Consider the following 22,318-nt stretch of genomic DNA (forward strand, 5'->3'; position numbering starts at 1 on the left):
TACGTGGGTAACGTTAGTAACAAAGCTGTCGGCGTTGAACAGAATTAAATATTTTGCTTCCAAATTTCAAAATATTATGCTTTCCAAACGTTTCGTTGTGAAATAAAAATAATAACGTTTTAAAGTGAACACATTTTTGTTTGAAACCGAGTAAAAGGTTGTTGCATTGGCTGTTCCAGATAGAATGCACCCTGGTTCTCTGATTTAGATTTCATGCAGTATCAGTATTATTTACCGCAAAAGTGAATGGGGAGTCTGCATCGAGTAATGGTTTTGTTTTCCAAAACCGTCGATTTATCACTGCCTCGGAAGCACGTAACAGCGTATATGTATAACGCAAGAGTTTCTGACTATAAATCACTATTTCTAGTTCAACTGTGGATTAGAAACATTGTTAGGTAAATGAATTATTTTCCGGTAAACTTGCTTTACATTATCATAAACTCCAATTAAAATAAACTATTTTTAGATACTATATTAATGAGTTTATCTTGATCGTAATAAAATTTGATTATTTCAACACGATAATTTTTAATAATATCTCGTTCAAACAAAGGTACAATCAATTTTAAAGTTTCCATTCGTGCAGAATAGTTGGAGCAAGATTACATTCCATCGTAAAATATTAAACATGAAATGTCGTATTTCAAGAATATGCTGAAAAATAAGGGAAACTTTACTAACGAAGTAGTAGTAAATAGCTCATAAATAATTAGGAAAGTCGTTGGATAATCACTCTTTAGTGCTATAGTTTGCACAGTCCAGATAATCCTATTTGAACTTTACGTCTAGCACTAGCTAAAGGATATAACCAAGCATAAATAATTGTACAGCTTAATCTTAGCGAAGCTGATTAACGGCTCGCTATAATGGAGGGCATCTGAAATCGTTTAACCCTTTCCGTTCTGGAGGGATTTCGTGGAAATTTGTAGAATGATTTGTGTGGAACATTGTTTTTATATTTAATTTAATATTGCTTCAAACACGCCATGCTGTTCGTTCAAATCCTTTGAATATTTTGTATATTAGTTTGTTAATACTCGTGGCTACCGTAATGGTGGTCGAGTTTTGTTGAATTTTGCACGTGGTGTGCCGACTAATAAAACTTGTACGGTTCGAAGGATCACCCGATATGATCGGGAACAAAACTTAGAAATGAGTAGGAGGTGAAGTGGACTTTGACTTTAGTGCTATGCGCTTGATCGAAATTGCTACTTGATACTTTGTAATCGGTGCTTCCTACTCCGTACTCTGTGCTATGTACTATTTTAGCTGATACTTGTCTAACTTGTTTCTCCAACTGACTGGACCTCCCAGAATCGTCTTCGACGACACCTCCGCAATGTTGTCTTCGCGGGGGTGAAGGGAGGAGGGGTCCCCTCCCTTCTTAGGTCTTCCTGGTTGCTAATGTTAATAACTAATTCGTCTCGTTTGCAATCGTCGACCGTGGCAGGTAAAGGCAAGAAACGCTTTGGCCTTAATAACACATGCTAACAGACGGGCTAAAGAGTTAAAAATGCTGGTGACTGGACGCCAGATGTGAACAATAGACAGGAAAAATCTACAGTAAGAATCGCGGGCCTTATGGGTTCGGGGATTTATGGCTGCCACGGTCCCTTCTCGTAATACCGTAAGGACAATTGCAAGTTGCGACGGGACGAAGGCTCTTATTGTTACGAAAAACTACCAAATGTACAGCTAAGTCTTAGAAAAGATAAAAAGTGTATACAAAACTAAAACTACGGTGGTTTAAGGGCCCGAACGAAACGGTGAGGCTATAAGTGGCCTTAACACAGTTTCATTTTTGCAAAACTGACGAACCCACTCAGTTCTGTTCAGATATGCGTATTCCATGGAACTTTTGTGTGAAATACATTGCTTTGTGTAGACTTCAGCGTGATATTCTTTCATTACGTTCATCCAATAATGCTCACACCAACAGTCTGTGCTGAACTTTTACATCATCGGAAATGTTACATACATTTTTGTTTATTTTTATTGTTTTCATCTTGCTGCAGACAAATATTTATTCCGGATTCTTTTCAAACACGAATCGACGCACAGTTTTCGAACTCTGAATTGTATTCTATAAGAGCACATTTCTGTTGCATTCTAATTTTGTTTAATTGTTATATCTTGCAATTATTATATACGTAAATAGCATTTTTATACGTACACATATTTTCTATAAATCTTCTACGTTGTATATATTTTTCACTCTAATGCAACGCACACTTTGCATCGAACTTCTGTAAATAATCTTTCTCCTTTTACTTCTGATAAAACAATTGATAGAGATGCAATTTCTTGTAAATTGTTGAAAGAGATACTCTTATAAGCTATAGGAAGAGATACTTTATCTCTTGGTAAGACACAGATCTTCTAGATACCTACCCCTGCTTCTGGTAATTGTTTTCCAAGTTCAAAGAACAAGTGTCTTCAGTACAGTTTCCTTTCGGTCTAACTTGGATCTGTTTCTATCCACAATACCTACGTATTACTTCAGAACATTAGGAAAAAAATTTTCTATCTCAACGCTATTTCCTCTGAAGCATCGTCCATTATTTTTCATTGTATCGAACGTAATCGTAAATCAAATGTATTTCAGATACTTTTTATTTTCGACGTACCATTTTTCCGTGTTTTTTGACATTGTCCTGAAAAATATCACAGTGTGAAAGCTATCTATATAATAAAAACTACAGTATCCACATACTCAAAACAGATAGGTAAAAGTAAGTTCATAAAATTTAATAAATCGTTTAATATAATCTAATAAAAATATATACCACCGCATTAATTTTCATAATCATCGTAAGAAAAGTCGAATATCGATGATTATAAAGTTTAAAAGATAATCATAAAACTCAAAAAATAATTTTAATTATCTAAGAAATTCTCAAATGATTCAGTCGAAATAGTGTTAAGTAAAAATTCGTATGTATTAAAATTACGTGTGGAATGTAGGATACACAGACGTCAATCCGAAATGCGTTCAGAAAGCTCCCCGGTAATGAATTAAATCCCGTTTCAAATCACTTTGCGTACTATGCAATGTTTATCTCGTGAAACTGTACAATTATCAGCAGCCTGCGGGGACACATATAGTATCCACATTCTATTTTGATGCACGCGGTAGTCGGACGATCGGAAGGGGCGGACCACGTGGTTTATTGAAAGTTCGAGCTTTCCGCGCTACGTTTACGTCCAAAGCGCAAGCCCGTCACGCAAGTTTAGGTTCGCCCCGGCACGAATCGATGCTGTACTCCAGCTATCCATTCATCCCGTTCCCCTATTCTGAAATGACTTCGCTTTGAACGCCGTACTACTCCGGGGACGTCGCAATAAAATTAATCGAATCCCACGACAATAAAAGTCGACTAACGACTTGGAATAACGACGCTGTATCACCAAACACTAATTCAATCTCAGTTTCACAAACGTCATCCTTCATATAAAACTTCGTTTCCGCGTTGCTAGCGCCTACTAGCAGTGTCAACATCATAGAACATTTCAAAAACCACCTGAAAACCTTCCCTTATCGATGCAAAATCCATTTCTCACTCTTACAAGGAATACGCCATCTATGTACACTAGGTTTCGCGCCACGAAGAGCTCTCCGGAAATGTAAAATGCGCGAAAGAGTTGTCGTTCAAAAACTCGACGCTGAAGCGCGGTGCGCGGCTTATAGAATCCGAGTGTCTCTGATAAAGCATGATAGCTTTCAGTCTCGGTTCATCCGGCTTTAATGGAGCTATCCGTCGTCAGCAGGATTCGCCGTAATCTCAGGTCCGACAGGAGGAACCTAAGACGATGGTACCTGAGAAACGCACGAAAGCCATCCTCGGCGCAGTCGCCTTGACAACAGCGGCGCCACGTGCATGTGTGCGCCGCTCTGGCACGTATTCGCTAGGAACGGGATAGAGAGGAGCTTCTCGGTGAACGGAGGGCTGGAGCGAGTCTCTTTGCCTGGCTGGGAGCGAGAGAGACGGTAGCACGGGAATGGGGTGGAAGCGGTGGGGCGAGTGTGGGTGATCGGAGGAGAGAGTAAGGGGTGGCAGAGCGCGAGAGAAAGTTGCTACGGTGTGCCGCAGTACGGGGTGGCTAGCTGCGAGATAGCTCCTCGCAGAGTGAAAAACCAGCAGAAGAGCCGAGCAGCCCGTTACAGCCCTCGGTGACACGTTACGGGAGCTGTCCGCCTCGGTTGCCTGTTCTCCGCCATTTCCGTTGCCCGAAATCCTCGTGCGGTCTCTGTTGATCGATCACGAGTTTTTTCTACTGACAGTGCTCGGTTCAAGGACGACCCGTCGTTCCCGGCTCCACGAAGACGATTTGGCGATTCGTTTTCATCAGCGAAGCTTTTTCTTCTGCTTCTGTTTACGCGTGTGAAGAATACACGAAGGTTACGGGATACACGGTTGTCGTGTCAAGGTTGATGCGGTTACGTGTCGATACGTTACGCAGGTTTAACCGTTGACACTTCTCGTCGACGCGCGGGGCAAGTCGAATCCGAACGTGTCGGAGGATTTTGGGGTGAACTGGAAGTCGAGTGTTCAGTGAAATTGTTTCTTGGATGGTGATCAGCTGATTACGACGTTTATGGAAGTTGGGAAACTGATAGGGTCGTTTAGGGGATCGACGAATGGTTAATCGCTGGTAAGGATCGGTTCGTTGGTTGCTTCGACCGGAGATTAAGTTTGGTATGTTGGCTTAGAAAGTTTGCGTCGAATATGCTGGAGGATGCGGGATGTTGGGTTGAAGTTAACGCAGTGTCCGACAAGGACGATACAGACAGCAACGTTTCAGCGGTATTGACTATTCCAGCGAATTGCTGTGCATTGTTTACACGGGAGTCTTCCCTGTATATCGGTTGAAGTGCACAGTTGGAGGCTATCCGCGAGACATCTGACATTTGCCAGCGGGTACGGTAAGGTGCTTTTTATTGCGGAAGAAATCTCAGTGTAATATCGGAAACAACCTCGAGACACGCTCAGGCGAGTTCTAATGTTGCTGTTGCGACGAAGAAAAAATGGGAAGACACAATCGCGAAGGATTCGATGGCATCGATCGGTTGGCAACCTGTCGCAACATTTCTGGCTACTACAACGGAAATGCCAAACGTTTCGTTGCATTCGGTCGAGGACACCGGTGTTGAAGTAATATTTCAACGATCATGACCTTCGATGTTGACCACCATCACGTGACCTAATCCGGTCCAATCGGGAGTTTGTCGTGACAAGGAGCAACTACGGGTCGTTGCGAGCTGAGAAGCCGGTTGCTAAAACCACAACAATTAATTTAGCCTCCCGCGAAAGCGTCCGCCGGGATTATTCGTTCGTGCGCCGTGTTCCTGCAGATTCTTCCTGGTGATCCGATAAGGGAGTCTTGGTAAAATTCACGACAACACGGGATCGACGTGGAAAATCATATGTCTCGGAATTAACGATCGCTGGCACGATTTTCGTGGTTCACCGCAATTAACATCGGCGAGCGCTGAGATCACTAGAGCACGAAGAAAAGCTACTGTCTCCTGGGTCGCTAATGAAACACGATCTTCACGGAAATTCCCTTGTCGATCGCTGGAGTGGTTGTCACTTGACACCATTCAAAAGATAGATACGTTCCAAGGACGAAATATTTTTTCAAGAGGTACATTTTTGATATATTGCAGTTGCACGTAGATGATAGAACGCGAATAGAAAGCCAATAATAATCGCGATGTTGTTGAAGCTACTGCTGTTTGTTTGTTAAATAGCTCCCCTATTGTTGACTATATACTCGAAACGTTAATTCGTGCGTGATATTTAAAGAGTTCCACTGATTTTGATATCGCCACAGTGTAGAGTAGGAAACACGCTGAACGTGTTTCCGTTGGAAAATTACATAGTATATACGCCCCACTGGATCAATTGCGTCATTAATTCGGAACGAAAATTTACACGTTCCAGTCGACGTAAAAGGGAACACTTCGAAGCTTTTGGTCGCTGTTTCACGGAACATTAGTAGGGCGAACTCGGAAGAAGGTGGTTATTGATTTCACACGCTTCATCGCGTTTCTTTGATTCCTAATTTACTGTGGCATCATTACGCAATATGGAACAAGCGCGTAGAAGCACGGAAACCACAATATATTAACCAGCTATGAAAATTATCGTTAATTGCTGGAACGGAGAAGTATCCGAATAAATTGAGATCAAGCTATTTAATCTTCAACCTTCCATGTACAAAACATGGACATTGGTTTCCCGTGAATCCACTCTCAAGAACATAATCCCCTGTTACCCGAGTCGGCAACTATCGAAGCTAATGCCTCGGACTTATCGATTAGAAATTACATTATCTTTCAGAGGAAAGTGTGAGCTGCTTCGACACTAGTCGTCTTAATCCTGCGCTCTCCGCAAGGATCGGTGCTGCTCGGTAAATGCTACGCGCTCGTAACACGTGTCGCTGCGAAATGGCCCTTATCGTCGCTTAGCGAGGAAAAGGGAAGAGGTCCGAGAGCATTCGTAATTTATCCGATAATTGTATATCCCGGCACAATGGAAGGAAACGATGCGGTGTCTTATCGGTTTTGCTACGTCGGAATGGTTAGTGAGTTGTCGAAGTACGATGATTGGACGCACCGTGTTCCAACGAGGTAATTCGCGATGTAATCGGCACGGGTCAGCGACGATGTTGTCGGAGGGACATCGCGAACCGATCAGATCGGGAGAGGACATTTAAAGGTATACACGCAACAAAGTGAAGCTTCCACCGAGAAAGAAGGAACACCGGGCGAACGTCGGCGAGTCGGCGTTCCGTCAGCTGTTCGCCCTGTTTCATCAGCGTAAGCCTCGGGATCCTCTGCGAGGACAAAACGCTGCCTCGTCGGTACCCCTGCTCGAGATGGGCGCGAGAGCATGGGACTACGAGGCACTGCCCGAGCTTCATACCTCGACGGCTGTCACGCCGTCGTCCACACCGCCGAATGCTCAACAAAAAACCCACTCGCCGAGGGTCTATTTTCAGGCGGAAAACCTCGCGTCCACCAGAAGAAGGAGCAGCTCCAGGCTATTGGCACCACAGTCATCCTGCAGAAGACGCAGCAGAAGCATGAGCGCGTGGAGCGATCTTTCGAGATCGTCTTTCAAGCTGGATGAGAGGTATGTTGTTATTGCATGCTCGATATTGATATTATTAATAAGGCCTTTGTCCACCTGTTATCGCAGATGTTAAAAGATAATTCTTAAAATTTTACGGTCTTAACTCTAGGTCATTGAATTGCGTTGTTTTCATTAATATTCCTTAATGTCGCGTCAAAATTACTTTCTACTGCTTTCCAAGTTAATGTAACAAAAGGTTATATAGAAATCGGGCCACATAACAATATTGTAAGTCAAACTGTATAAATAATAGATGTGTTTTATTTTGAGATTTTGATTAGTTATCTAGGATTAAAATTAATTGCTGGGGTTATGTTAATGAAATTGACTATTTGAATTTATCTATAATAATTATGGACTTAATTACAGGAGAAGTCGAGAAGTCAATTGAGAAAAATTATTAAATTTCATCTGAAAATTATTTTCAGTAACTTTGGTAAAAATAGCGTTAACAGTTTGAAAACTGGTGACTTTGTTCGAGAAGTTTCCTATGTAGTTGGCCATTTTTCCGTAAATAAATATAAGTAATAAATAATTAATAAATGAATATAAGTAATATAAAAATAAGTAATATAATTATCGCTAATTGCTAAATGATTTAACAATTTAAATTAATTAATGCACTCTAGAATACTGATAGAAAAATCTATATTACTTTCAAATATAAATTAATAAACGTGCAAATACAACTTACTTCGTGAAGGACTTGGGACGTGAAAACACGAATGCACTCGTGACCGGTCGCATAATATTAAGCTCGACAGAAGCTATTTGCCTAGATAAATTCAACGGTTACAGGAAAAATTGGTCGCATGTTCAATATTAACAAGTTCTTTTATCAGTGTCTTTTTTAATTGAATGAACTTAATGTTAATTCAGTTAGCATTTTAATGAATTAATTGCATTTAAAGAGGAAAAACTGTTTCAAAGTGAAGAATCTATAAATACACATTTTGAACTCTTTTCTAATACAACTTGATCAACATTTATTGTTTTTTCTTCCTGTTTCTTTTTCCTTATGTTAAGAGTGCATTTACAAAACTCCATTCATTTCACACAACTGCACGAATTGTACGGAAACGGTCGTACGTCACATTTAAAATTAAAAATTATATTCACGTTTATTAACCACAACCAAGGCTGCTGTTGTTTAATTTTTTTCGAAAATTTAATTCACTCTACTCCGACTCAAATGAAATAAAAGCTGTTTAGTCAGAGGCAGAATCTCGTTAGGAACACACGTGCCAAATTTGAAGTTTATTAATTGCGCGCAACCGCGATATCTTCTCGCCTATCGTAAAGAGAAAAGTAGTTTCGGAATAAATGCATTCAAAGTTTCGGCCAAACCGACGAGCAACTTGGATCTTTCTATTCAAACTATTATAACTTTGGCTATTATTCGAATTTCTGCGTTAAACTTTTTTAATTATGTTTTCAGAATATTGGTCTACGAACGCGTGTAAAGGAATATCGATTTCTAAACATTTAAGAATTTTTAAGTTACTTTGAATATACTGTATATATAATAAATAATGTTTTTGTTTTAATCTATTCTTCTTATCTTTTACTTTGTCAAAGATATTTTCCATTGAATATCTTGGGAATTTTATGAAACAATTTTGTTTCTTTCTATGAAACAAAAATAATGAACATTTTTTTTAATAGTAGTTATAACAACTACTACACATTGCATAATAAAATTTTTACTTTAAATTCAACACGAAAACTTCACATGTAAATTAAACTTCTGTGGAGCGTTTTATAATAATCAAATCGTCTTCATTCATAAGTTCGTTCATCTAACTTGACACCTGTGTCTCCGTATAATTTCACCAGACTTTCGGATAACTCATCTGTCAGCAAGTTCGGGGATGTAATAAATTATAAAACTTCGCGTTCCATTCAGTTTTTGTTAGATTACTTCCGTCATACAACTTCCTGGGATTTCTTGTAATAGCAGATCTGGAATTTTCCAGAAAAGTATGGAGACTAGAAGTTTGTAACTATGGTGTGTACAATTCATCGGTAAGTTAGTATTGTTCATCTATCTAGGGATTCGTGACGAAAATAAAAGTTATATTTCTCGAAATCTTTCTGTGTACTATAAGTAAACTGTCTCTCTTCGAGTATCGAGAATTTCTGAAAACTTTGATTTGCTGGAAATAAGAATCGGAATTGCTTACATGATACAGGGGATATAGTATGGGGTGAAAACGTGTTACATATATGATAAATTGATTAATAATCATTTTCTTCAGTAGTAAAAGATCTGGTTTAGTTTGACTAATTTAATTACAAAAATTAAACCTGTTTGTGTACGATTATATACAGTGACTTAGAAATGTATCAATAATGGAGTATTTATTTCTCGTAGCTTTTTATATAACCTCGAATGTTAATTGTGTATCGATTTTTGGACATAATAATTATCTGGAGAGTATACCTATATGTAAATAAATGTATAAATACAGTAAATAAACACGAATCTATTTCAATAAAACAATAATACAGAATTCGTGTGCAAAAACACTAATTTTCATTTGTCTGTAATACTGTAATATCGATTGCATTACTACATAAGTAGTTTCTCTTTGTTAGAATCCTCTCTATTTATTTCAACAAAAATAATCATATTTCTATCACATTGATATCCAAACTTTTTCATATTAAGCCATCGTGTAATTCGTTTATTCCCCATCAAGTAAGAGTGAAACATTAGGGTCGACAAAGTATCATTTACCGCATCAGATAAAAGAATTTATATTGAAAAACATGTTTGTTCACTTACACCAGACGCTATTTACTAATGAAATAAGCTGCCGTTGTTTAACCTACTTTCAAAGTACACAGATACATTGCGTTACAGAGAGCGTACGTAAAATTTTGCTATTATATAACAAGATATATTAATATCGTCGCCATATATGACGGTGTTGCAAGATGCTGGAGATACTACGCGATGAACGACAACGGCTGAAAGAAGAGAAATGGCTTTTATACGTGTAAAGTACAATAATGCGTTACGTACGAAGGATGGCCACTGGCTGAATACGGTTTTTCCAATGTCAGAATGAATAGTACACCTTTTTTCGAGTAGCTTGAAGTTCTTTAATGTTTGCATATTGTAAGAATAATAAACGTACATTTTATACAACAACAAATGCCTCCTAGAATCTTCGTTCGTACAATATTTATTTTACTTTTTTAGAGAAGAAATAGCTGATAGTTAAATAACACCTGTTGGACGATCAACATTAGAGATGAACTTATCAGGTGTTTTTCAGTATTCTTAAATCAAAAGTTTTCCTAAATATTTATTTATATTTATGTACTTTGTTTTAGATCATTTTCACTCAGTTTTATATTCAAAATTCTTAGCTCGATGCTTACAGCTTATATTTTTGACTGTACAAATATTTAGATAACTTTAATGCATACTTGACTATTTACTTCTATCATTTCATAACACTTGTTTTCACTTATTCAATAATTCGTTGTTGTTTTACATTTACGCGTGATAAAATAATTATCTATATATTACTCTACATTTGAAACGTGCAATTAAAGATAAAACCGCGATTATAAAATGATACCAAACACATTTCTTCCAAAGACTCGTCTTCAATTACAAGCAAACCACAATGAGGATACTCAAGAGCATGTATCTGTCACTATATCGAAAACCAATTGTAACCTAAATTGCGCAGTATTGAGACGCCGTAATTACAGCATTTTAACGCTTTAATAGCTACAAATTTACATTGTTCTGATGCATACTTCATTTAAATATTAAACACAGATATCGTTACAATGGCATTTCTGGGCGTAACATGATAATAACTGAATCACTTAAAATTCTCAATATTTTAAAAAAGTAACAAATGAAAAGTTTAGAAAATTCTTGGAAAATAATTAAAAATGAATAAGAAGTTTCATTATGAAATCTATTTATTTATAAGACATGGTTCCTTATAAATTTTTTCTTTTCTTACCGAATGAAACGCGTCGATGGAAATCAATTATGTATTCAATATAAAAACTGTTAACATCAATTTTTAATGTTATAAAGAAGTAGCCGACAGTTCCTTTCACCGAAGTCCTTTTAATTCGGTTAGGTAATTCCTGTAGTCATGATTATTAATGTCAAAGGTACATAAACGCTTTGGGTCACACTGCGGTTAAACTGGAACGTGTCTTTTCTGTGTGACGTTCTTCATTGCACTCCATTGTATATTTTCGAAGGCTACAGGAGTAGCTGCGGTCGTCTGGATTTGCAAGGACACTTGCTGTCGTTCCACTTTCAACAGTAATCAAGTGGATCGTCTGCCCCGCAGGCTAAAACAAGTCAATATTTGTGCACTTTTCAAGTTTACAGCGTCAAACGATTTTACAATTATAGAAGTTTGCAAAAGTTATAAAAGGTTAAAGTACTTGGCGGCACTGAGAACGCGTAGGCAGCAATATAGTACACCAGTATGCCAGTTATCATGAATTAACCCATTCTATTCTTGTATTTATCGATAATTATTTATAATTACTAGTTGTTTAAAATTTATGTTTGTATTTTGTAAACTCTTCATGTAGAAAAATCAGTCTACTCTCGTTTCTTGTGCAAAACAACTGAAGATTCGTACAAAGTTGTCGTAAACGTTAAATTTCGTAAAAAGTTATATAATACTTAAAATCATGTAATAGAGAAGTGTAGATAAATTCAACAATAGCTAACAGATTGTTTAATTTTCTCTGGAATAATGCAGGTTCTGTTCGTGAGAACACTTGTCAAATTGATGTAATGATTTAGTATAACTTGTAGGCATATAATTACACAATGATTCGTGCCAGTTGAATATGTTATTTATTGATTATTGATGTTATAATTAATTAAATTAATCTATTGAAATGTTCCTTGCGTAGTCTTTCGGAAATAGCATTAAAATACAAATTAGTAACTAGAAAACTTTTGGTGGTCTTCTAATATTTTTGTATTCTAGTAGAAAGTGGAGTTATTATATTTTTAACAGGAGGATTATATGTCGAGATCTTTTCAAAGATCTTCGTTTCTAATGTACCACGAAATATCGACTACGGTCCGAAGGATTATTGACTGTAATATCTTTATTTTTTCGATGTTGCTCACACGTACTATACGATAAACGTTCAAACGATGTCAATATAGGTATAACGAAAATCGATTCTAATTTCACGCGTGGAAAACTATCGTTAAAGAACATGATAAGAGTAATCGTTAATCCAATTTCTGAGAGCCAATATTCAATGAATTGCTGGAATGCTATCTGAGAGTTTATTCGAATGAAATGAAAGTCAATCCTTAAATTCATTCATGCATCTGGATGTCTTCTGTGAAACATTTACATGGCGGGAGAGAACCGTTGATCCTACAACGTATTTCGTACTATTGATATAAAGCAATGAAATGATTCAACAGTAGAAATAATGAATGTAAAAATTGGAGCAAATGCAAAGGAATCTACCAATTTTAACTACTCACCTCTTTACATCGAATATGTTCGGAATTTTATTTTGAACTAAGAATTTCTAATCTATGCTAACTTAGGGTAATAATTTCAGTGTTTTTGATAAGTTCCTTTTTTCCATGTTACGATTCATTTGTCCTTTCTTGTAAATATATTTTTCGTAATACATTCAAATACTAAAAAGTATAAATAAAAGAATTGCCGTATTTCAGGTTAAATTTTGGGAATTAATTCATAAGCCGAGATGTTACAGACTGAGGCCCAATAGGCACTATTGTTAGCTCTTGGTCATCTCTCGGTTCAATAAAATATTATTTAAGTATTTAGACTGCATGTGTTTATAGTGTTTTCATTATGAATTCCAGCCTGAGCTTGGTTCGATCTCATTCTATCCTTTGTTCATTGAAAACAATAAACAAGAAAAGAATATTGAGCTGACCGATAGTGTGTATCAGGCCTGTGACCGCCTTGAGAGCTTCAAGCGTTATGTTATACTAAAGCCGCAAAAATTTCCCAGGGGAAGGAAAAAGGGTACTTCGTGGCCACTTTTATAAAGAACGAAGTTCTCTACATGATACTAGAACAGTAGATAGAGAGAAGTACCATCATAAATATCTAACTCCCTTATTTTCACATCAATTATGAAACCATTAACACGTTTCTGTGGAAGTTCAAAGGAATTCCTCAAACATTAAAAACTCTTGATTAGTTCGTTGTACGCTTTATTTGTTCAAGACTGTTATTTTAATATTTATTCTCGCCTAATTTGTATGCATTTCAATTAACTAATTATTATTTTAATAACAAATATTATTTTATATGTACGAGGTAACTATAAATATTTCAATAGGAGAATAGGTAAATTAAAATTAAAAGGAAAGTAATATAATATATAATATAAGACTACATTGTGACTTTAACTTTTTGTAATTTCAACAAATTTGTTTTTTTTTTTTTAATAAAATGGATATTAGTTTTTTCTTAAATCTCTAAGCAACAGACGTGCCTCAATTTGAGTATTCTCGTACCTTTCTAACAGAACACCATGGTCGTTAACATTTAAAAACATGTTTATATTTATATTCATATTATATATTTATATTATATATTTATATTACATACTTACATTAAAGATATCACAAATAATTATGCACGTTCATTTAATCCCTTAACAAAAATCGCAAAGTCTGCTGCAAAAAAGCACCTCTAAAACTGGAGAACCCCTGAACGACTCATGTGGCCTCATATAATGTAAAGACTTAGATTTATGAGTTTATTTTCCTCGAGATAAAGAACCCCTGTGCAACGTTCTAACACAATTTACATGCAGGATTTGTGCAACCTAACCCAAACCTGCATGTAAGGGTTGTTGGTTCGAAAAGCGACCTAATTTTTTCTCGACTATTCTATGTTCTCATTTATCTATCTCTATTTACCCTTATTTTCTTCCAAGGGTTGATTGACCCAAGCTTCTAGCTAAGCAATTTCCTTGAAACTCAAAGGAATGTTTTGTACGAAAGAAACCTGGCGAATATTTTTAATTTTATATGCTTGTGTTTGTAAATTTATATCCAACTTACAAAACATTTCTTAATATTATGAATTTTCAATGCAAACTCGTTATTAACCATTTATGGTCCAGCTGAATATTAGGAAACACGTGAAAAAATACTACCTGTGTATATGTCACTATTTCATAATTTAAATGTGTATCAATACACATCAATATATATATATATATATATTAAATTCTATTTCTAACATTTTAATCTTTGGACATCTAATATTACGTTTACGCAACGTATACTTAACAAATAATACACGTGGAAAACGTAATATTACGGAATTATACAAGGATTAAAAGTGACGATTGCAATACTATGAAGTTAACTTTTAAGGGGTTAATTAGTATTACTAATCGGTAACGATCTAGTCTTTTATAGAGTACAAATACGAAAATTAAACTGAATAACTCGAAAATAGGATCTAGTCCAATTGGTACCTGATCAAGATTAAAGGTAGAACAAATTACTTGTACATACATGAGATATATATTTGTCGCCATGTTCTTTCGACCCATATGTTCGACACTGCGAAAACTTCCCCTCGTGGTTACCGAATCGATCCACTTGATTCGCTGTTTGCCATCTCAGCGATTCAGCGTCACTTTATTCAAAAATCGAATATTTCTGCCGGACTAAAAAAGTATTACTCATTTGTAAAAAGTTTAGAGTCTAATTCATATAATCATATATTTTTTCTCGAGGTAATCCGGTAACACGTTTCTTTAATGTTTCTTTTTCAGAAAGGAAAATTGGAAAAATCACAGAAATACGAAGACAAGCAAAGCGGAAAACAGAAAATAAAATATTACAATTATATTGTGCAAGATGCATTCAATTCAGATGCATTGTTTTGTAAGCATGTAATTCACTGAAACATGCTTAGCATTCTTTTGAGTGCAATGAAATGTGCAGTTAATCGAGGATACTGAAATATGAGTATGGTTTATCTGGCGCTTTCATTATTTATCGGCAAACTTTTTAGATATATTTTTTCACTGCTTTATAGTTTTAAATCTGAACGTACTGAAACTCGGAAAGATCGTTAAATTACTCACAAAGGATGAATTTATTCAAACACAAGTGGGGCGATGCGAACAAATTGGCCATTAACGTTTCAACAAACGAATTACTCATTAACGTTTCTTTGTACTATTTTTACGTCAGCTGCAATAAATACCGAGCTTACCAACTATAAAAGGTTGGTCTTCAACAAGCAAATAATCAGAAATTAATTATGTAATTAGCAATTCAAAGTAGGATAAGTAGAACAGTCACAGTAACTGTTGCATTGCTCTCTGAATATTCATTGTCAACGCAGTAGGTTCACTGAAAGAAACACGTAAGGTTTGTAAGAGCTCTTAGTGTTGTAATGAAATCGAAAATTGATTTTTAATGAGTTCAAATACTTTGATCATTCGTCATTAGTAGCGGAATAAGCAGCTAGGAAGCTCTGAAACTCGTAAAATGAAGGAATGGCGATCAGATTTGCTGCTGTTGACACCTGCTTGCTCTGGCTCAAGCAGGCTTGAGTATCAAGCCACTAGAGCTTCCCATCGACTACAAACCTAAAGTGCTTGAAGACCTATCAGAATTTAGAAGCAGACATGGCTTACGATAAAGATCTATCGAGATCCCACTCAGCCATATTTCTTTCCAAAAAAAGAAACATCGTTGACCAACCTGATTTTGCAAGAGCATATTTGATACTATTAGCTCAATCAATTAAATGTTTCTCATATTTTACAATAAGGCTTTTCTGGTAGTTTCAAAGTTCGTGTCCTGGTTTGTTTAATAATTTTCCTTCAAAGTTGTAATCGTACAAGAAACTGATCTAACGGATTGCGCACCGTCACATACGATATTATCTATCGTATATCTAATTTATAGCTTAGCAAATTTTATGGCAAAGCTGCATCGCGATTAAACACGAACCAGTTGTCCAATAAACCACATATGTCACGATTGTTACGATCACTAAAACACAAGGTTTGGGAGAATCTCCTGTCCTCCTTTAGTTTCATCTCTACTGTCTCTCTCATCCTTAGCTGTATCGTTTCCTAATGTAATACTAATGTTTTGGTAGTTCAGTTGATACTTTTGATAGAAACAAAAGAAATATCGAAAGATAAGATCACTTTAATATCTGCAAGGAAAGTTATACTACTAAATTGAATAATTCAATCACTTATTTTTATCATACGCTTTTCGTTAATTTTACGAAATTATTTTATGTCCACTTTTGTTCGAATAGAAGATGTTTATTTTTACTAAGATGAATGTATGACTTTGTAGTCCAGAGGTAATTTAATTTTCATGTTGAATAGAGTTCAGCTGTTCGCATTCAGTACAACATGGGCACTTAATTACTTACAAAGGTAGGAATATACCAATGTTGTACAGAATATTCCCTTTAATTCTTTCAACAGAAAGTCACGCACTTAAAATTAATTCTCCTTGTTCTCTTAGAATTCAAGAAATTTTGTAACGTATATGAAGAAGTTACGGTACACGTACTACCTTCATTTAGATGAATGGTAAGCCACGCAATTTCAGAAAAGCTCACGCGGAATCAATTTGTAAGACGCTGAAACAGTTGGTAATAAGTACAGCAGTATTTAATCTAGTTCGCAGTAAAGAAAAAATGAATACACGACTTTTTGAAATTAGAGTATATTATTTTGAAACATTACCGAACACGTATAGAAAATTGAAAAATCCTTGATGTATGATATATTTGAGCCTGACAATGTTTGATTTTATAAATTTTCTAAAATCGTCGAACCACGAATATAAATATCCCATTAATGAATACATAAAAAATTCTTCATTCGACACATGGAGTCCACTGTTTCAACTATCGCTTTGAAAACCGCCTGTGTGCTTCCGTGCTTTTGGAACTCAGAGGCTTAAGTGCTAGATTTCACGCGAAGCAGATGGATGAAAGTGCTGTTTGTCATATCCTGAACAGCAAGACATTAGCGATGCTCTTTTTGAGCTGGCCTGGTTGCCCAGTTTTACCAAAGTTGCCAGTTTTTGTTTTTATCAGAACGAAAATAGCGTGTCTTTAAAAAATATCATTTAACTTTAAACATTTTAATCTCGTTTATACGTAAAGTATTTTTGTTTCTCTCGTATGTAACAATATTTCATATATTCTAATTACTGGAACTGTACGTTACGTATTTAATGTTATAAAATGCCACTATTATTAGAAAAATTAGTTCTGCACAAGAGGAAGGAAAGGAAAAGGGTGAGATTGGAGAAAAGTATGGTATACTTATACAATATAATTTTAATTGAAAGCCGTCAGGCAAAGAACTTTGTTACATACAATAAAGGCGCACGTTCTAAGTAGAGCAAGATTTTCATAATATGTTTATGGGTCATAACTTATCGTACCATAATGGATTTGCAAATTAGTTCGGGCAATATTGTATGTATTTATAATGAAATTATCTGGTAATTTATATTGATTATTTGCATACATCCGATCCGATTACAAGTTTAATGAGTGTTTAAGTACCTGCGATAATCTAATCTTTTCAATCTAGTGTCTCAGATATTAACGTTTCTTTCAACACTTTGCTTTCGAGAGGCAATTTTCAGTTCCCATTCGATTCAACGCAGCAAAGTTGTAAAACTTGAAATTCAATGTTAAATTTTTCATAAAATATCAACATATGAAACAACACAGTTCTGTACCCCTTACTTCATGCAAAGTTTTTCTCATCAATATTTATAATATTCATCATTAATGTTTTATCAGAAAATAATGAACATTTATAATAAAAATTATTGTCGAGCTGACAGGATCGACATTACTTCTTTGTGACCTTATTTTCCGAAGAATATGTTGTATACCTCGACAACAAGCCGTTATAGATTCTCAGCTCCTTCCATATTTCCCGATGTGTTTTCTCAGCCCTATGATACAGTTCAGCCTGTTCGTAAATATATGACTTAATGTACGTTATAAAACACTCATACGTCACGTTCCACCTACGAATAATATTACTTATATTTTGTAGGTGAAAATAGAAAAAATCAGCTCCCTTTGTGGATTATCTTTATTTTTCCAAAACGTGAGGTATTTCACGTAAGAGGGTGGTGTTTACTTTGGCATTAGCCTACTTTACTTTAGCCACCGTTTATCGCGAATAAATTCAACAGGAAGGTTCAATTTGCTGTCGGACCGAATACAAAGCCGTATCTGTCCTACTTTGTTCTTGACAATTCTCCAATATGTCTTTGTCACACCACAGCGTACCATTTAAGAATTAAAGATTTTATTCGTATCTCTAGTCCTACCATACATCTTAGGTTACATTTACATTACTTTAACCCTTATCACTCCAGGAATATCGTAGAATCATTACTAGTTGCTCCAAATAAATTTTGTTAATTTGAAAGAGGAAATTCAATCATGAATGTTGGATAAGCATACAATTATATCAAAAACAGGAAATTAATTCATACATACTTTACTATTGCAATTGTATTTTATGCATCCTCGCTTGGCAGTGAGACTGTCAGTTGGTAAAGTTATGTAGGATATGTAGAAGATATACGAGTTGTACACGAAACGTAATAACTTTTAATATTTTTTTTATTCCATATATAAACAAGATATTTCATCGTTGGTAGACCATCAAATGTACCATTATTCTAATTAATTTTCCCTCCTAGAGTTACGATCCCTGCATTACTGTCAGCAAGATAAACAGGGAAACCTCTATCCCTTTTCATGGTCCAACTATTTAGAGTTTATAAATTACCAAATCTGCCCATTACGTAACTCACTAATTAAATGTCGCCTCTAGCAGTAACTCGACAATGCGCGGTCGCTACACAGTTATATGAACACTCTGGGTCGGTCAGTTCTATGAAAAGTCGTAAACATTGCGATAATAATATCTGTATTGCAAATGTTGTCAAACTGAATTCAAAATATTTTCTTAGTATGTTTTTTTTTCAAATGTATTTCTTTAAGAATCTTAATGAGGTATCCTCGTTTGTAGAATTATAATAAAATAATCTCATTCAAATATGAGTCATATATTGTCGTTCTACGGGCGTGTCATTTAGTCTAATTCATCAGAATTTGAATGAATAGACAGCAGGAAAAAAAGAGCACGATAAGTCATTAGACCGTTTAATAAGGAAAATATTCAATCAGCCGTTAAGCACGATGGCGGCTTGGTAATGATATGGGGTTGTTCCTGGTATAATTAGAAAATACAATATTAGGTTATCGATATTTTATATACCGTGTGTAGAAAATCTATTTATACGTTTCCAGCATTATATATGTAGTCAAGAGAAACTCTACTTTTAGTTGTTCGGTCGATAATATGATCATTTCATAGATAATAGTTCGAATTCGGGGGGTAAGCATATTGCAATAATAGAATCTAATAGGATTTGAACATGAAATCTACATGGTCGTAAGAAATTACGAAGCGCAATCGTATGACTAAATATAGCTATTTATTTAGTCTTTGGTTCACAAGTTAAAAGAGTTATCTGTAAATAATAATTACACTACCTGGAAATCAGCTGTTTTGAAAAAGATAAGTGGTTATAATTTCTCAATAATTTAATTCGACATAGGTTCGTATGTATTTTGCTTATATTTATTATACGGCTTCATTAAGGGTATAGTTTACAACACTGAATCTTGTTATAAATAAGCTCAACAAAATCTTCATTATAATATTCTAATTACTTACACTGGACTGATTTTGTATTATATTAGAAAATTATACAAAATTTACTATTTTGAATAATTTACAAAGGTGTGTGTTGTTTTTGTGATATTTTATTCGTGAGCCACGAAGCAGTGGGGAATAGATAGGGACACAGGAAAGTGTTGGCGCTTGCAAGATTGGCTACAAAATAAAGTTTCAAGGAGGATCGGTGTAAGATAGAAGACTATCTAGCTTTGCTCGCACGTCAACAGAGAAGCTGAGAAAAATGAGTGTTGAAATTCTTATGAATACAGAGCATAATTCTAATATCCTCATCTACTTCGCATTTTTTCTCAAGAGAGTGAAGATTCTTTTTATAACCTCGAGGTTCTGGTAAATATTATTATGAAAAATACCGTAAGTGCTTGTTTTCATTAAAATCGTTTGCAATAAGTTAAACCTCTTTTCTTTCTTATAACTATTTTTTTAATATTCCCCCACACTTTCCATTGAAATCGCTGATTTCATCAGTTTGTTCTTTCTTTATTTAAAAATATTTTGAAGAGGGGCTGTTGAATCAGAATATACTTTAATGCTGCCAAATATTTTTAGTGTATTTAACAGAGGAGTCATGAAATTTCATGTTGCACAAACGATGTAAAAATTGCGCAGCTATTTAATGCTGTACATCATAAAAAAGACCCGATGAAGTTCGAAAGTTAGCCAAAGTACAAACAACCGTGTTCAAGAATTAACGTTATACCCTGAAGCTTTACAGAAAACGTAAGAAATGTTCTAATGTACAACTCGTGGTCAAACCGATTATGAGGGTACAATTTATGACTGTAATCCGCGGTCGCTTCACCCAAGTTTGCCTGCGTTTATGTCCGCAGCGTAAATTTCCCTTCAAGCTAAGGAATTACTAACTGAAATACTCATGTTTGAACTTCGAGATCCCACTAAAAAAATAGTGCTGTTAATCCTGAAACTTTAATTTGAAATATAATGCAAAAATGTTCAAATTTTCAAGATTATTTCGAAAAAAACGTACCCTATTTCGGTGTCATTTCAGTAGAAATTAATATACAAGAACACTAGCTATTTAATCAATAAATACACTCAATGATATCATTTTTGAAAGATTTCCTGCCTGAGATTGTTGCGTATGATTTGAATTAGAATCAACTGCTTGAAGAATTGAAGCTTGACAATGTTTGGTTTTCGCTCTGATAGTATATAGGAAATGTAAAATTTAATAACTGCTTGATTCGAAATTAAATCAATTTCCAATAAGAGGGTAGAAAAGTGAAATATAGTAACAGGTAAATGAGATACCAACAACGAGTGATTGGAGATGATACAGGCGATCCACCATAAATCGGCACAGGTTATAGCTGCTCTATGTTTCATTCTACATAACTGTGCAGAATACTTTTATGGGAAAAAAGATTAACGATATTGGGTCTTCGTAGCTGCGTCTACGGAATAGGATTTTTTAATAACTGCATACCTTTCTTGTCTTCAATAGGTATTGCTTGGCGACGCGAGAAAGACTGATTTGGAAATTCTAGAATGTCTACCAGAACGGAACGCTCGTCCCATTCAAAGGAAACTAAAAGAATGAAAATAAAGAAATTCCGTGTGCAGGACGAAATTTCTTGTCCATTACTTCTATACGTGGTGTCCCATATTATCTATAAACAAAATTATCTCTGACATTACACGTTATTTAAAAAATATTTCAAATTCAATTTTTTGTGTTTTAAGAGATGTATTCATAATATAAAATTAATCCTGTAATTTTACATGTATCAATCGACGTTTCAACGTCTAAAAGTCATCAAAACAGAAAAACATAAATAGAAATTTCAAGTAAAATTCGAAGGAAAATACCTTTACGTTAATATAAACAAGGCGACAAAGCAATTTACAAAATGTCCTATCAAAAAGAAAATGTACATTAACTCGTTCGTAACTGGCATTTGTCCCAGTGGCAGTTTTTACAGTTACAATATTTTATTAAATGCAATAAATTGTCTTTATAAAATGCAAATAAAACTGAAGAAAAAATTCTCTTCAACTTCCTACATGTTACACCATGTGTTACGATTTTAGATACAAATATACGTGAAAGTAATTTTCTCTACGCGAGATGCGAAGTGTTGAGAGTTATAAATGTATGACACTGGTCGCGAACGTGTCAACTTAAGTCAGAGGAAGAAAGGAACTAAGCTATACATCGAATTCTTATCCCTTTTGGGACAGGACTGTCTGATGTATGAGAATACCGCTTGCACGGAGAGTTTTGGAAGTGTTTGATAAAAAGATGATATATGCTTTGGCTGCTGTCTGCAGATACGCGTCCAGAACCGAAAATGCTCGTGTTGCGGTCCGCAGACACGCCCACAAAGTGTTAATATTCTCGAGCA

At 35.3% G+C, this 22,318-nt stretch overlaps 1 protein-coding gene across 5 annotated transcripts in view; it reads left to right on the forward strand.

Annotated features, from left to right (window-relative positions):
• Nucleotides 1–22,318, forward strand: part of SLO2 (slowpoke 2) — a 228,574-nt gene that overhangs the window by 22,129 nt on the left and 184,127 nt on the right. The window contains exon 1 of one of the 5 annotated variants that reach the window (XM_076371614.1): nucleotides 3,746–7,142. The exons of 3 other annotated variants lie outside the window; for them this stretch is intronic. In XM_076371614.1, coding sequence (XP_076227729.1) covers nucleotides 6,886–7,142 — 257 coding nt within the window. In that variant the 5' untranslated portion in view covers nucleotides 3,746–6,885. Of the gene's footprint in view, nucleotides 1–3,745; nucleotides 7,143–22,318 lie in introns of those variants that run through there. One more of the 5 variants, XM_076371624.1, reaches the window with a different exon arrangement.

Source organism: Nomia melanderi, chromosome 10 (genome assembly GCF_051020985.1).
Source record: "Nomia melanderi isolate GNS246 chromosome 10, iyNomMela1, whole genome shotgun sequence".
Classification (NCBI taxonomy): domain Eukaryota; kingdom Metazoa; phylum Arthropoda; class Insecta; order Hymenoptera; family Halictidae; genus Nomia; species Nomia melanderi.